This window comes from Leucoraja erinacea, chromosome 40 (assembly GCF_028641065.1).
Source record: "Leucoraja erinacea ecotype New England chromosome 40, Leri_hhj_1, whole genome shotgun sequence".
In the NCBI taxonomy this organism is placed as follows: domain Eukaryota; kingdom Metazoa; phylum Chordata; class Chondrichthyes; order Rajiformes; family Rajidae; genus Leucoraja; species Leucoraja erinaceus.
Window position 1 is genome coordinate 4,322,737 of NC_073416.1, and position 14,226 is coordinate 4,336,962.

The 14,226-nt window shown below is 51.3% G+C and overlaps 1 protein-coding gene across 1 annotated transcript in view; it reads right to left on the reverse strand.

Moving 5' to 3' along the window:
* The window catches only part of LOC129714628 (transmembrane protein 198-like), a 40,898-nt gene that overhangs the window by 4,190 nt on the left and 22,482 nt on the right, over positions 1-14,226 (reverse strand). The window contains 1 exon segment of the mRNA XM_055664324.1: positions 4,848-5,079. Coding sequence (XP_055520299.1) covers positions 4,848-5,004 — 157 coding nt within the window. The 5' untranslated portion in view covers positions 5,005-5,079.

Here is a 14,226-nt window from a genome sequence, read left to right on the forward strand (position 1 = left end):
GAGACTTTGCGCCCCACCCAAGGTTTCCGTGCGGTTCCCGGAGGTTGCAGGTGGTTGCTGGAGGTTGCAGGTGGTTGCCGGAGGTTGCAGGTAGTGGAAGCAGGTAGGGGGACTGACAAGAACCTCCGGGAACCGCACGGAAAACTTGGGTGGGGCGCAAAGTCTCCAGAGGTTTCCGTTCAGGTTTCCTAAGTGGGACAGGGGCATTACTTACTTACTAAAACTTACTTAACTCCAGAGGCAGATACACTGAAGGCATTAAAGACGGATACAAAACGCTGGAGTAATTCAGCGGGACAGGCAGCATCTCTGGAGAGAAGGAATGGGTGACGTTTCAGGTCCAAACCTTTCTTCAGTCTGAAGAAGGGTCTCGACCTGAAACGTCACCCGTTCCTTCTCTCCAGAGATGCTGCCTGACCCGCTGAGTTACTCCAGCATGTTGTGCCTATCTTCGGTTTAAACCAGCATCTGCAGTTCCTTCCCTCTCACCAGCTGTGTAAACTCCACCGTGACAGCAGTGGGGAGTCGAGTCACCTTGCCAGTTAACTTGCCAGTTCCTAATTAACTTTCCAATTCCACCAACAATCATAAGATTGGGCGGTTATTGAACAAGCAATGTGTTTCACCAACACGTTTTGCTGCTTTCCAGACCAAATCTTATACAATAGCAGAGACTGGGCTTTTATTATTATTGAGCCATTACATTTTTTTTAGACAATAGACAATAGACAATAGGTGCAGGAATAGGCCATTCGGCCCTTCGAGCCAGCACCGCCATTCAATGTGATCATGGCTGATCATCCCCAATCAGTACCCCGTTCCTGCCTTCTCCCCATATCCCCTGACTCCACTATCTTTAAAAGCCCTATCTAGCTCTCTCTTGAAAGCATCCATCCTCCACCGCCCTCTGAGGCAGAGAATTCCACAGACTCACCACTCTGTGAGAAAAAGTGTTTCCTCGCCTCCGTTCTAAATGGTCGACTCCTTATTCTTAAACTGTGTGTGGCCCCTGGTTCTGGACTCCCCCTACATCGAGAACATGTTTCATGCCTCTAGCGTGAACAATCTTATATGTCTCAATGAGATCCCCCTCATCCTTCTAAACTCCAGAGTGTACAAGCCCAGCTGCTCCATTCTCTCAGCATATGACAGTCCTGCCATCCCGGGAATTAACCTTGTGAACCTACGCTGCACTCACTCAATAGCAATTCCGTTTAGTTTAGAGCTACAGCATAGAAACAGGCCGTTCAACCCACCAAAGGCAGTACAGTGGTAGAGAACCGGGTTCCATCCTGACTACGGGCGCTGTCTGTACGGAGTTTGCACGTTCTCCCCGTGACCTGCGTGGGTTTTCTCTGGGTGCTCCGGTTTCCTCCCACACTCCAAAGACGTGCAGGTTTGTAGGTTAATTGGCTTGGGTAAAAATTGTAAATTGTCCCTAGTCAGTGCATCGTTGATCGGTGCGGACTCGGTGGGCCAAAGGGCCTGTTTCCGCGCTGTATCTCTAAACAAAACTACAGGAGCCAAATAGTCCCTCAAATCTATTCTGTTGTTCTAGAAGATTGCGGCCATTCTTCCTCAACTCGTTCCTGCTTGATACTCGTGTTTCTCAATTCCAAAGTATGGATGTCAGCCTTGGAGATACTCAAGAACCTCATCGGTCAGAATAGGTTCACTACTCTTGGCTCAAGCCCACAATACTCAGCCCCATCAGCAGAGGGAGCCAGTGTGCCTTGGCAGGAACAAAGTCACCACATCGAGCAAAACACACTAAGGTGGACAAAATTGCTGGAGAAACTCAGCGGGTGCAGCAGCATCTATGGAGCGAAGGAGATAGGTAACGTTTCGGACCGAAACTCTTCTTCAGGCTCGGAGCAAAACACACTGCTTCCGACCCGACCTGTAACGTCACCCATCCATCCCCTCCACAGATGCTGCCTGACCCGCTGAGTTACTCCAGCACTTTGTGTCTATCTTTGGGGTAAACCGGCATCTGCAGTTCCTTCCTACACTTTACTGTTTAGTTTAGAGATACAGCATGGAAACAGGCCCTTCGGCCCAGCAAGTTAGCACCACAAACATCGATCAGTTCTATGTTGTCCTACACAATCTGGGGGCAAGTTACAGAAGCCAATTAACCTACAAACCCGCACGCCTTTGGCATGTGGGAGGAATGACGTCTGTGGAGGCCAAGGCAGAGATAGATAGATTCTCGATTAGTACGGGTGTCAGGGGTTATGGGGAGAAGATGGAAAGTTAGGTCAGCCATCATTGAATGACGGAGAGGACTCGATGGGCCGAATGGCCCAATTCTGCTCCGAGAACTTATGCAATTGGAGAAAACTCATGCGGGTCATGGGGAGAAGGTACAAACTCCGTACAGACAGCGCCCGTAGTCGGGATCGAACCCGGGTCCCTGTCGCTGTGAGGCAGCAACTCTACCCGCTGTGCCACCATGCCGATTAGTTCAACTAACCACTGGTAATTCCCAATACACAACAGCAGGGCACATACAGTGCTAATTTTACCCAGTGCAGTGAAGGAAACTGAGGGAGAGGCCATGAGAAAGAGCCCAGGGTAAAATGTGTGGCATCTGTTAAAAGATGGAAACATGCAGATAGTTTTGGCGCATCAGGTTTCTCTGCAGCTGTGTGTGCTAAACAGTTAAACAGTATCCCCATTAAACCTTTCCACCTTCTTCTCCCTTCCTTCCTACATTCATCGGCAATAACTGTCAGAGCTGACTCCATTCAGAATCAGGCACAGGGAACGGCTGTCGAGTTTCGAGCTAAGTCATCTGGATGAGAAGAATCCAAAGTTGGCCCATGCCTTGCTTAATTCTATGAAGTAATCAGGACGTCTAATTCTTTCCCCGTCTTGGCCTTCTCAGTAAATCGGAGCAGCAAACTTCTTCATAGTTTGGAAAGAGCGGCCATTTTGTAAACCATCGCATTCAAAATGGAGGCTGCAATCACCACCAGTGACCTATTGTTTAAGAAGGAACTGCAGATGCTGGAAAATGGAAGGTAGACAAAAATGCTGGAGAAACTCAACAGGTGAGGCAGCATCTATGGAGCGAAGGAAATAGGCAACGTTTCGAGCCGAAACCCTTCCTGCCATAGAGGGAGTACAGAGAAGGTTCACCAGACTGATTCCTGGGATGGCAGGACTTTCATATGAAGAAAGACTGGATAGACTCGGCTTGTACTCGCTAGAATTTAGAAGATTGAGGGGGGACCTTATAGAAACTTACAAAATTCTTAAGAGGTTGGACAGGCTAGATGCAGGAAGATTGTTCCCGATGTTGGGGAAGTCCAGAACAAGGGTCACACAGTTTAAGGATAAGAGGGAAGTCTTTTAGGACCGAGATGAGAAAAACATTTTTCACACAGAGTGGTGAATCTGTGGAATTCTCTGCCACAGAAGGTAGTTGAGGCCAGTTCATTGGCTATATTTAAGAGGGAGTTAGATGTTGCCCTTGTGGCTAAAGGGATCAGGGGAGTATGGAGAGAAGGCAGGTATGGGATACTGAGTTGGATGATCAGCCATGATCATATTGAATGGCGGTGCAGGCTCGAAGGGCCGAATGGCCTACTCCTGCACCTATTGTCTATGTTTCTCCAGCATTTTCGTCTACCAGTGACTTATTGTTTGGTGCTAATTATTACAAGGAACTGGTATTAAATGTGGTTCAAATGTTCACTATTCAATTGTTTACCCTGGATACAAGGAACTGCAGATGCTGGTTTACAAAAAAAAGAGCCAAAGTGAAGGAAAAACTCAGCGGGTCAGGCAGCACCTCAGGAGAACATTTTTACCGATTTCCTTTTCTTAAACACCCATGCATCCCATTTGCCAATCGATGCACTTCACTGTTTGGTTTAGCTTCGAGATAGAGGTGGAAACTAAATAATAAATCACTTATCCAACAGGCCCTTCTGCCCATCGAGTCCGCGCCGACCAGCGATCCCCGCGCACTAACACTATCCGACACACATTATAGGCAAATTACATTTCTACCGGAGCCAATTAACCTACAAACCCGCACGTCTTTGGAGTGTGGGAGGAAACCGGAGCACCCGGAGAAAACGGTTCACAGGAAGCACGTGCAAACTCCGTAACGGCAGCAAACGAGGTCGGGGTCGAACCCGGGTCTCTGGCAGCAGTTTTGGTCCCCTAACTTGAGGAAGGACATTCTTGCTATTGAGGGACAGCAGCGTAGGTTTACAAGGTTAATTCCCGGGATGTCGGGACTGTCATATGCTGAGAGAATGGAGCGGCTGGGCTTGTACACTCTGGAGTTTAGAAGGATGAGGGGGCATCTCATTGAAACATACAAGATTGTTAAGGGCTTGGACACACACTAGAGGCAGGAAACATGTACCCGGTGTTGGGGGGAGTCCAGAACCAGGGGCCACACACACACAGTTGAAGAATAAGGGGTAAGCCATTTAGAACGGAGACGAGGAAACACTTTTTCTCACAGAGAGTGGTGAGTCTGTGGAATCCTCTGCCTCAGAGGGCGGTGGAGGCCGGTTCTCTGGATGCTTTCAAGAGAGAGCCAGATAGGGCTCTTAAAGATAGCGGAGTCAGGGGATATGGGGAGAAGGCAGGAACGGGGAACTGATTGGGGGATGATCAGCCATGATCACATTGAATGGGGGTGCGGTGCTGGCTCGAAGGGCCAAATGGCCTCTACTCCTGCACCTACTAATGCATTTCGTTGTCTCTGTACTGTACACTGACAATGACAATTAAAATTGAATCTGAATCTGAATCTGACCTACTGTCTATTGTGTATCGTCTCTACCCGCTGCGCCACTGCAGTATATGGACAAGTCACTCACCAAAGAAGCAGTAGATGATCCCAAAGAGGCAGCACATGGCACAAATGATGGATGGAATCAGCTGATATTCCCTTTCCGCTTGCAGGTCACAAGGGTGAGGGTCGGGGGCTTCCTGCCCCGTGTCCACCAGGTTTGGGTCAAACAGGGTGGAGGTCATGGCTGCCCAAGGTACACAGCAGAAGCAGCAGGAGTGTCACAGGAGTCCACCCATTCAATCTGAAAAGGGCGCCTTCTGCAGGGGAAAGAGACACAGCAAAGCAATCAGTATCAGATCCAAGCAGCAATTGGAGAAATCCAAAACGTGTTTCCTCTCATTGAACCCGTGGCCTTGGAACCTCCCCGAGTTCGCGCTCGGTTTAGTTTAGATACACAGCGCAGAAACGAGCCCGTGCCGACCAGCGATCCCCGCACACACTAACACTACCCCACACACACACACACACACTATGGGGCAATGTTACCAAGTCAATTGACCTACAAACCTGAGGTAGACAAAAGTGCTGGAGAAACTCAGCGGGTGCGGCAGCATCTATGGAGCGAAGGAAATAGGCAACGTTTCTGGACGAAACCCTGAAGGAAATAGGCAACGTTTCGGGCCGAAACCCTTCCGGGTTTCGGCCCGAAACGTTGCCTATTTCCTTCGCTCCATAGATGCTGCCTCAGTCTGGTGAGTTTTAGGGTGAACCTTCTCTGTACTCCCTCTATGGCAAGAAGGGTTTCGGTTCGAAACGTTGCCTATTTCCTTCGCTCCATAGATGCTGCCTCACCTGCTGAGTTTCTCCAGCACTTTTGTCCACCATCGATTTTCCAGCATCTGCAGTTCCTTCTTAAACAATAGACACTAGGTGCAGGAGTAGAGGCCATTCGGCCCTTCGAGCCAGCACTGCCAAGCAATGTGATCATGGCTGATCATCCCCAATCAGTACCCCGTTCCTGCCTTCTCCCCATATCCCCCTAAGAGATTTAAGAGAAACATTTTGACCTACAGACCTGCACGTCTTTGGAGTGCGGGAGGAAAGCGGAGCGCCCGGGGACGAAACTCACGCGGGTCACGGGGAGAACGTGCAAACTCCGCACAGACAGCGCCCGTAGTCAGGATGGAACCCGGGTCTCTGGCGCGGTGAGGCGGCAACTCTCCCCGCTGCGCCACCGTTGCCAGCCGCTGAGCATCGAACCCCCTCAAAGTCTAACGTTCGCGAGAAAGGTTACCGAAAGCGTTGGAAATGAACTGGGTCACAGGCTGGTAAACAAATCTAATTCCACAATTAGCAGCCCATGTTCAAAACTTTAATTCCCAATATTAGGAATGGGATTATGAACACAAATCGTTTGCTAGACAACGGACATATTGACAGAGTCTCAGAATTAGGTCAGTGCAGTGAGTAAATAATGGCAGCCCTATGAAAGCCCGTCACCATGGTAACCCCGGCCTAACCCAGAACAGAGTCCTCTCAATCCTGCACCACCCTTGCTGCAACTCAGACCCGCTCCCTAACGGTTCTGATGGAGGATTGGTCATGCAAAACCTTCGCTCTGTTTCTCATTCCGCAGATGCTGCCCGACCTGCCGAGTATTTACTGCTTTCAGTTCAGATTTCCAGCACCTGCAGTTTGTTCAGAGATACACTGCGGAAACAGGCCCTTCGGCCCGACGAGTCCGCGCCGACCAGCGATCCCCGCACACTAACACTGTCCCACACACACTAGGGACAATTTACAATTTTTACTAAAGCCAATTTAACCTACAAACCCGCACGTCTTTGGAGTGTGGGAGGAAACCGGAGCACCCGGAGAAAACCCACGCAGGTCACGGGGAGAATGTGCAAACTCCGCACAGACAGCACCCGTGGTCAGGATCGGACCCGGGTCTCTGGCGCTGTGAGGCAGCAACTCTACCGTACCGCCCCAGTCTTGCACGCATTTTAATAGATGCTCAGGCGAGCCACGCTTTAATGCAACGTTGCATTATTTTAACTGCGATTATTTTGTGGTGGCGCAGCGGTAGAGTTGCTGCCTCACAGCACCAGAGACCCGGGTACGAACCTCACTACGGGTGCTGTCTGCACGGAGTTTGCACGTTCTCCCCGCGATCTGCGTGGGTTTTCTCCGGGAGCTCCGGTCTCCTCCCACACTCCAAGTACGTGCTGGTTTGAAGGTTAATTGTCTTGGTATAAATGTAAATTGCCCCTCGTGTGTGTAGGACAGTGTTAGTGTGCGGGGATCGCTGGTCGGCACGGACTCGGTGGGCCGAAGGGCCTGTTTCCGCGCTGTATCTGTAAACAAAACTCAATTTTGTACAAAGTCTACATGATAGCGCCTTCAGCAACTGCGCAAATCTTTCCACAGTTTGATGGATTTCGACAACAGGGACTGCCCCGACTGCATTCCACTGATATATATTCTCACGCAAAGGATCGCTCCTTGTTCCCAAAGCTTTGAGATAGAGGTGGAAACTAAATAATAAATCACTTATCCAACAGGCCCTTCAGCCCATCGAGTCCGTGCCGACCAGCGATCCCCGCGCACTAACACTATCCGACACACACATTATAGGCAAATTACATTTCTACCGGAGCCAATTAACCTACAAACCCGCACGTCTTTGGAGTGTGGGAGGAAACCGGAGCACCCGGAGAAAACGGTTCACAGGAAGCACGTGCAAACTCCGTAACGGCAGCAAACGAGGTCGGGGTCGAACCCGGCTCTCTGGCGCCGTGAGGCAGCAGTTTTGGTCCCCTAACTTGAGGAAGGACATTCTTGCTATTGAGGGAGCCCAGCGTAGGTTTACAAGGTTAATTCCCGGGATGGCGGGACTGTCATATGCTGAGAGAATGGAGCAGCTGGGCTTGTACACTCTGGAGTTTAGAAGGATGAGAGGGCATCTCATTGAAACATACAAGATTGTTAAGGGCTTGGACACACTCTAGAGGCAGGAAACATGTTCCCGGTGTTGGGGGGAGTCCAGAACCAGGGGCCAAACACACACACAGTTGAAGAATAAGGGGCAAGCCATTTAGAACGGAGACGAGGAAACACTTTTTCTCACAGAGAGTGGTGAGTCTGTGGAATCCTCTGCCTCAGAGGGGGGTGGAGGCCGGTTCTCTGGATGCTTTCAAGAGAGAGCCAGATAAGGCTCAAGCAAAGGATCGCTCCTTGTTCCCAAAGCCCTTCCAGCCACCGACACCAACACCGACACATGAAATTAGCTGACATTCTCAAATTCCATAGCCCGGGATCACAGCTTCCATGACTTTTAAACGGTCCATTCATCGACCACCAATTAGACATGCTGCCAGAGCGCCTCACATCTTCTCAATGCCTTCATTCAAAACAAAAGACAAAGAGCTCCCCCCCGCCCCCCCCCCCCCAAAAAAAGAAATGTCATTGGAATTAAATTCGGCAAGTGAATACCAAATATGGGGAGGCACACAGTGGCGCAGCGCCTCACAGCGCCGGAGACCCGGGTTCCATCCTGACCACGGGGTTTGTGCGTTTTTTTCCCCGTGAGTTTTCTCCGGGTGCTCCGGTTTCCTCCCACACTCCAAAGCCGTGCAGGTTTGTAGGTTCATAGAAACATAGAAATTAGGTGCAGGAGTAGGCCATTCGGCCCTTCGAGCCTGCACCGCCATTCAATATGATCATGGCTGATCATCCAACTCAGTATCCCGTCCCTGCCTTCTCTCCATACCCTCTGATCCCCTTAGCCACAAGGGCCACATCTAACTCCCTCTTAAATATAGCCAATGAACTGTGGCCTCAACTACCCTCTGCGGCAGAGAGTTCCAGAGATTCACCACTCTCTGTGTGAAAAAAGTTCTCCTCATCTCGGTTTTAAAGGATTTCCCCCTTATCCTTAAGCTGTGACCCCTTGTCCTGGACTTCCCCAACATCGGGAATAATCTTCCTGCATCTAGCCTGTCCAACCCCTTAAGAATTTTGTAAGTTTCTATAAGATCCCCTCTCAATCTCCTAAATTCTAGAGAGTATAAACCGAGTCTATCCAGTCTTTCTTCATAAGACAGTCCTGACATCCCAGGAATCAGTCTGGTGAACCGTCTCTGCTCTCCCTCTATGGCTATAATGTCCTTCCTCAGATTTGGAGACCAAAACTGTACGCAATACTCCAGGTGTGGTCTCACCAAGACCCTGTACAACTGCAGTAGAACCTCCCTGCTCCTATACTCAAATCCTCTTGCTATGAAAGCCATTGGCTTGGTGTGTTTATTTATTGCTCATATTCTATGTCGCTCTTCTAGGGGGATGCTAACTGCCTTTCGTTGTCTCTGTACTGTACACTGCACAATGTCAATACAGTTTGAATCTGAATCTGAATCTGTAAGTGTAAATTGTCGTGTGTGTGTGTGTGTGTGTGTGTGTGTGTGTGTGTGTGTGTGTGTGTGTGTGTGTGTGTGTGTGTGTGTGTGTGTGTGTGTGTGTGTGTGTGTGTGTGTGTGTGTGTGTGTGTGTGTGTGTGTGTGTAGGATAGCGTTAGTGCGCGGGGATCGCTGGTCGGCGCGGACCCGGTGGGCCGAAGGGCCTGTTTCCGCGCCGTTTCTCTCCGAACTAAACTCAATAACGTGCGTGCACTAGGCAGACAAAAGTGCTGGAGAAACTCAGCGGGTGCGGCAGCATCTATGGAGCGAAGGAAATAGGCAACTTTCCGGGCTGAAACCCTGAAGGAAATAGGCAACGTTTCAGGCCGAAACCCTGAAGGAAATAGGCAACGTTTCGGGCCGAAACCCTGAAGGAAATAGGCAACGTTTCAGGCCGAAACTCTGAAGGAAATAGGCAACGTTTCAGGCCGAAACTCTGAAGGAAATAGGCAACGTTCCGGGCCGAAACCCGGAAGGGTTTTGTCCCGAAACGTTGCCTATTTCCTTCGCTCCATAGATGCTGCTGCACCCGCTGAGTTTCTCCAGCACTTTTGTCCACCTTCGATTTTCCAGCATCTGCAGTTCCTTCTTAAACAAAGTCTGTGCACTAGCAGACCCATCGGGGCGAGACGGCTCTGTGCTTGTCAGGGACTTGTGTACTGGACTGCTTCCTGGACCCAGAATTTCATTCCAATGCTCAGCGCACGTGTGTGCACTGTACACGTGGATGTTGGATCGTGACCAAACCATGCAAGGAAGAATGGATTGAATGTGCACCTGGCCTCTGTTCAACAGAGTCGCCGTGCCAAGCCACACCTCCGGGGGAGAAGGTTTCATCCCAAACTGTTTCGACACAATTTACAACCCTCACTGCGAGTTAGGATTTGTAAGCGGGACCCAGCCATTTGAAAACAACAACTCCACACTGAGTTTACTTTAGAGATACAGCGTGGGGATCAGGCCATTCGGCCCATCGAGTCCGCACCGAGCAGCGATCGCCCGTACACACACACACACACACACACACACACACACACACACACACACACACACACACACACACACACACACACACACACACACACACACACACACACACACACACACACACACACCAGTTACCGAAGCCAATCGGCCAACAAACCCGCACGTCTTTGGAGAGTGGGAGGAAACCTGGGCTCCCCGGAGAAAACCCACGCAGGTCACGGGGAGAGGAGAGGGAGGAGGAGAGGAGAGGAGGAGAGGGGAGGGGAGGGGAGGGGAGGGAGGAGAGGGGAGGGGAGGGGAGGGGAGGGGAGGAGAGGAGAGGGAGAGGAGAGGAGGGGAGAGGGAGGGAGAGGGAGGGGAGGGGAGGGGAGGGAGAGGGGATCGCTGCTAGGAGAGGAGGAGAGGAGAGGAGAGGAGAGGAGAGGAGAGGAGAGGGAGGGTGGGGGAGGGAGGAGGATAGGGGGGAGGGGAGGGGGTTAGGAGAGGGAGAGGAGAGGAGGGGAGGAGAGAGAGGAGAGGAGGAGGGAGGAGGGGAGGGAGAGGGGAGGGGAGGGGAGGGAGGAGAGGAGGAGGAGAGGGGAGGAGAGAGGGGAGAGGAGAGGAGAGGGGAGGGGAGGGAGGGGAGGAGAGGGGGAGAGGAGAGGGGAGGGAGGAGGGGAGGGAGAGGAAGGGAGGAGAGGGGAGGGGAAGAGAGGGAGGCCAGGACAGACAGACAGAGACAGACAGCAGACAGACCCACACACACACCCACACACACACACCCCGTTGTCAGGATCGAACCCAGGTCTCTGGTGTTCAGGTCCCACTGCAGGCAAGCAAGCAAGCACAAAAGCGGGCAGTGCGTTGCAGACAGGAGGTGCCAGGGTGGATGGCATGAGGTGCCACGCTGCCACTCTGTCGGAGAGCCTGGCAGCTCCCCTTGTGCCCAGCATGATGCCAATCCCTCAGCCAACATTAGTGTAGGCGGCACGGTGGCGCAGCGGGTAGAGTTGCTGCCTCACAGCGCCGGAGCCCCAGGTTCGATCCTGACTACGGGCGCTGTCTGTACGGAGTTTGCACATTCTCCCCGTGACCTGCGTGGGTTTTCTCCGGGCGCTCCGGTTTCCTCCCACACTCCAAAGACGTGCGGGTTGGTAGTTCAATTGGCTTCAGTAAAGATAATAAATTATCCCTAGTTTAGTTTAGTTTAGAGATACAGCGCGGAAACAGGCCCTTCGGCCCACCTAGTCCGTGCCGACCAGCGATCCCCGCACACCAACACTATCCTACACACACTGGGGACAATGTTTACATTTACACCGAGCCAATGAACTTACAAACCTGTACGTCTTTGGAGTGTGGGAGGAAACCGAAGATCTCGGAGACCTGACCTGAAACGCAGGTCACGGAGAGAACGTGCGAACTCTGTACAGACAGCACCCGTGGTCGGGATCGAACCCGGGTCTCCTGCGCTGCATTCGCTGTAAGGCAGCAACTCAACCGCTGCGCCACCGTGACCGGTAGTGTCGGATAGACAATAGACGCAGGAGTAGAGGCCATTCGGCCCTTCGAGCCAGCACCGCCATTTAATGTGATCATGGCTGATCATCCCCAATCAGTACCCCGTTCCTGCCTTCTCTCCATATCCCTTAACTCCGCTATCCCTAAGAGCCCTATCTATCTCTCTCTTGAAAGCATCCAGAGAACCGACCTCCACTGCCCTCTGAGGCAGAGAATTCCACAGACTCACAACTCTGTGTGAGAAAAAGTGTTTCCTCGTCTCCGTTCTAAATGGCCGACCCCTTCATCTTAAACTGTGTGTGGCCCCTGGTTCTGGACTCCCCGAACATCGGGAACATGTTTCCTGCCTCTAGCGTGTCCAAACCCTTAATAATCTTATATGTTCCCCTCTAGATGTGTAGGATAGTGCTGGTGTGCGGGGTGATCGCGTGGCGCTTGGCGGTTGGCGCGGACTCGGTGGGGCCAAAGGTCGCTGTAACTCCAAAGTCTAAAAAAAATTCAGACAGGATAAAAGAAGTCTCTGTCCCAGAGGAATTTCCCAGATGTCGCTCACGAGTCAGGCTCAGTATTCAACAGAACGGATAAATGGACATTGGAATTCTTCCCGAACATGGAGTCTCTGTTTGTTTCAGAAACCTGGCGCCTCCAACAAGGCGCGGACAGGGGGCCACATGTTTAACACGGAGCCGCTGAACGCAGTCAGTCTTGCTACACCTTGAGGTGTGACACCGTTCTGCATCTCGGAGTTAAACATGTGAATCAACTCACACTCACTTGCTATTCATTCATGTTCAATGCAATTCCACACCGGCCCGACACGTCCCATCTACACTGGTCCCACCTGCCCACGTTTGGCCCATATCCCTCCAAACCTGTACCTGTCTTAATGTGTACTAGTCCCAGCCTCAACTACCTTCTCTGGCAGCTCGTTCCATACACTGGGTGAAAATGTTACTCCTCAGCCTATTAAATCTTTCCCCCCTCACCTTAAACCTGTGTCCTCTGGTCCTCGATTCCCCTACTCTGGGCAAGAGATCTACTCGATCTATTCCTCTCATGATTGTGTACACCTCTATAACATCACCCCTCATCCTCCTGCGCTCCATGGAATAGAGTCGCAGCCGGCTCAACCTCTCCCTGTAGCTCGCACCCTCTAGTCCTGGCAACATCCTCGTTAATGTTCTCTGCAGATTGACACAGGTACAAACTCGACATTTAAGAAACATTTCGACAGGTACATGGATCGGACGGGTTTGGAGGGATGTGGGCCAAACGCATGCAGGTGTGAACTCGTGTAGATGGGGCATGTTGGCTGGTGCGGGCTGTATTCCCCTCTGTATACGACTCCATCCCCGTTTCTCTCTCCACAGTTGCTGCCTGACCGGCTGAGTGTTTCCGGCTTGCATTTTACCTCGGGTTTCCAGCAGCTGCTCGCTGACTTCCCTCGACGTCTCTCCTGACCGAGGGCAATTTGTCCGAGTTACGAGACAGTGTCTGAGACACCGCCCACAAACAACTGGTTGGGAGCCCGTCCATGAAAACAGACACTCCTAAACATCAAGGCCATCTCGGTCGCAGATTCCAGACGAATGGAATGAACCGCCAAGGATTAAGATGCATCGAACATACCATCAGGATGCCAATTGCTACTGAGCTGTAAATAACACGAGTAGTCTATAATAAACGCAATCCCTGCACAGCGGAGACAGCAGTGATTTAAAAAAAGGCATCATGAACAAATAGCTCATGAGCGCTGGGACGAAGAATGCCAAAGGACATTTAAATCGCAGAGAATTGTGGACAGTTGCAGCCCAGACCATCACACACACACACACAAACCAACCTTCCTTCCATCAACTCCATCTACACCTCACGCTGCCTCGGCAAGGCCAGCAGCATCATCAAGGACCAGTCTCACCCCGGTCACTCCCTCTTCTCCCCTCTCCCATCAGGCAAGAGGTACAGAAGTGTGAAAACGAACGCGCACACACACCTCCAGATTCAGGGACAGTTTCTTCCCGGCTGTTATCAGGCAACTGAACCATCCTACCACAACCAGCGAGCAGTGCTGAACTACTATCTACCTCACTGGTGACCCTCGGACTATCCTTGATCGGACTTTATCTTGTTCTAAACGTGATTCATGTTATTCCCTTTATCCTGTATCTGTACACTGTGGACGGCTCGATTGTAATCATGTGTTGTCTTTCCGCTGACTGGTTAGCACGCAACAAAAGCTTTTCACTGTACCTCGGTACACGTGACAATAGACTAAACTAGACTAAACCAAATCAGAACTAATTCAAGCTCAAACTCATCAGGGCTACAGATGGACACAGAGTGCTGGAGTAACTCAGCGCGTCAGGCAGCATCGGTGGAGAACATGGAGAGGTGACGGTTCACAGAGTGCTGGAGTAACTCAGCGGGTCAGGCAGCATCTGTGGAGAACATGGATAGGTGACGTTTCACAGAGTGCTGGAGTAACTCAGCGGGTCAGGCAGCATCTATGGAGAACATGGA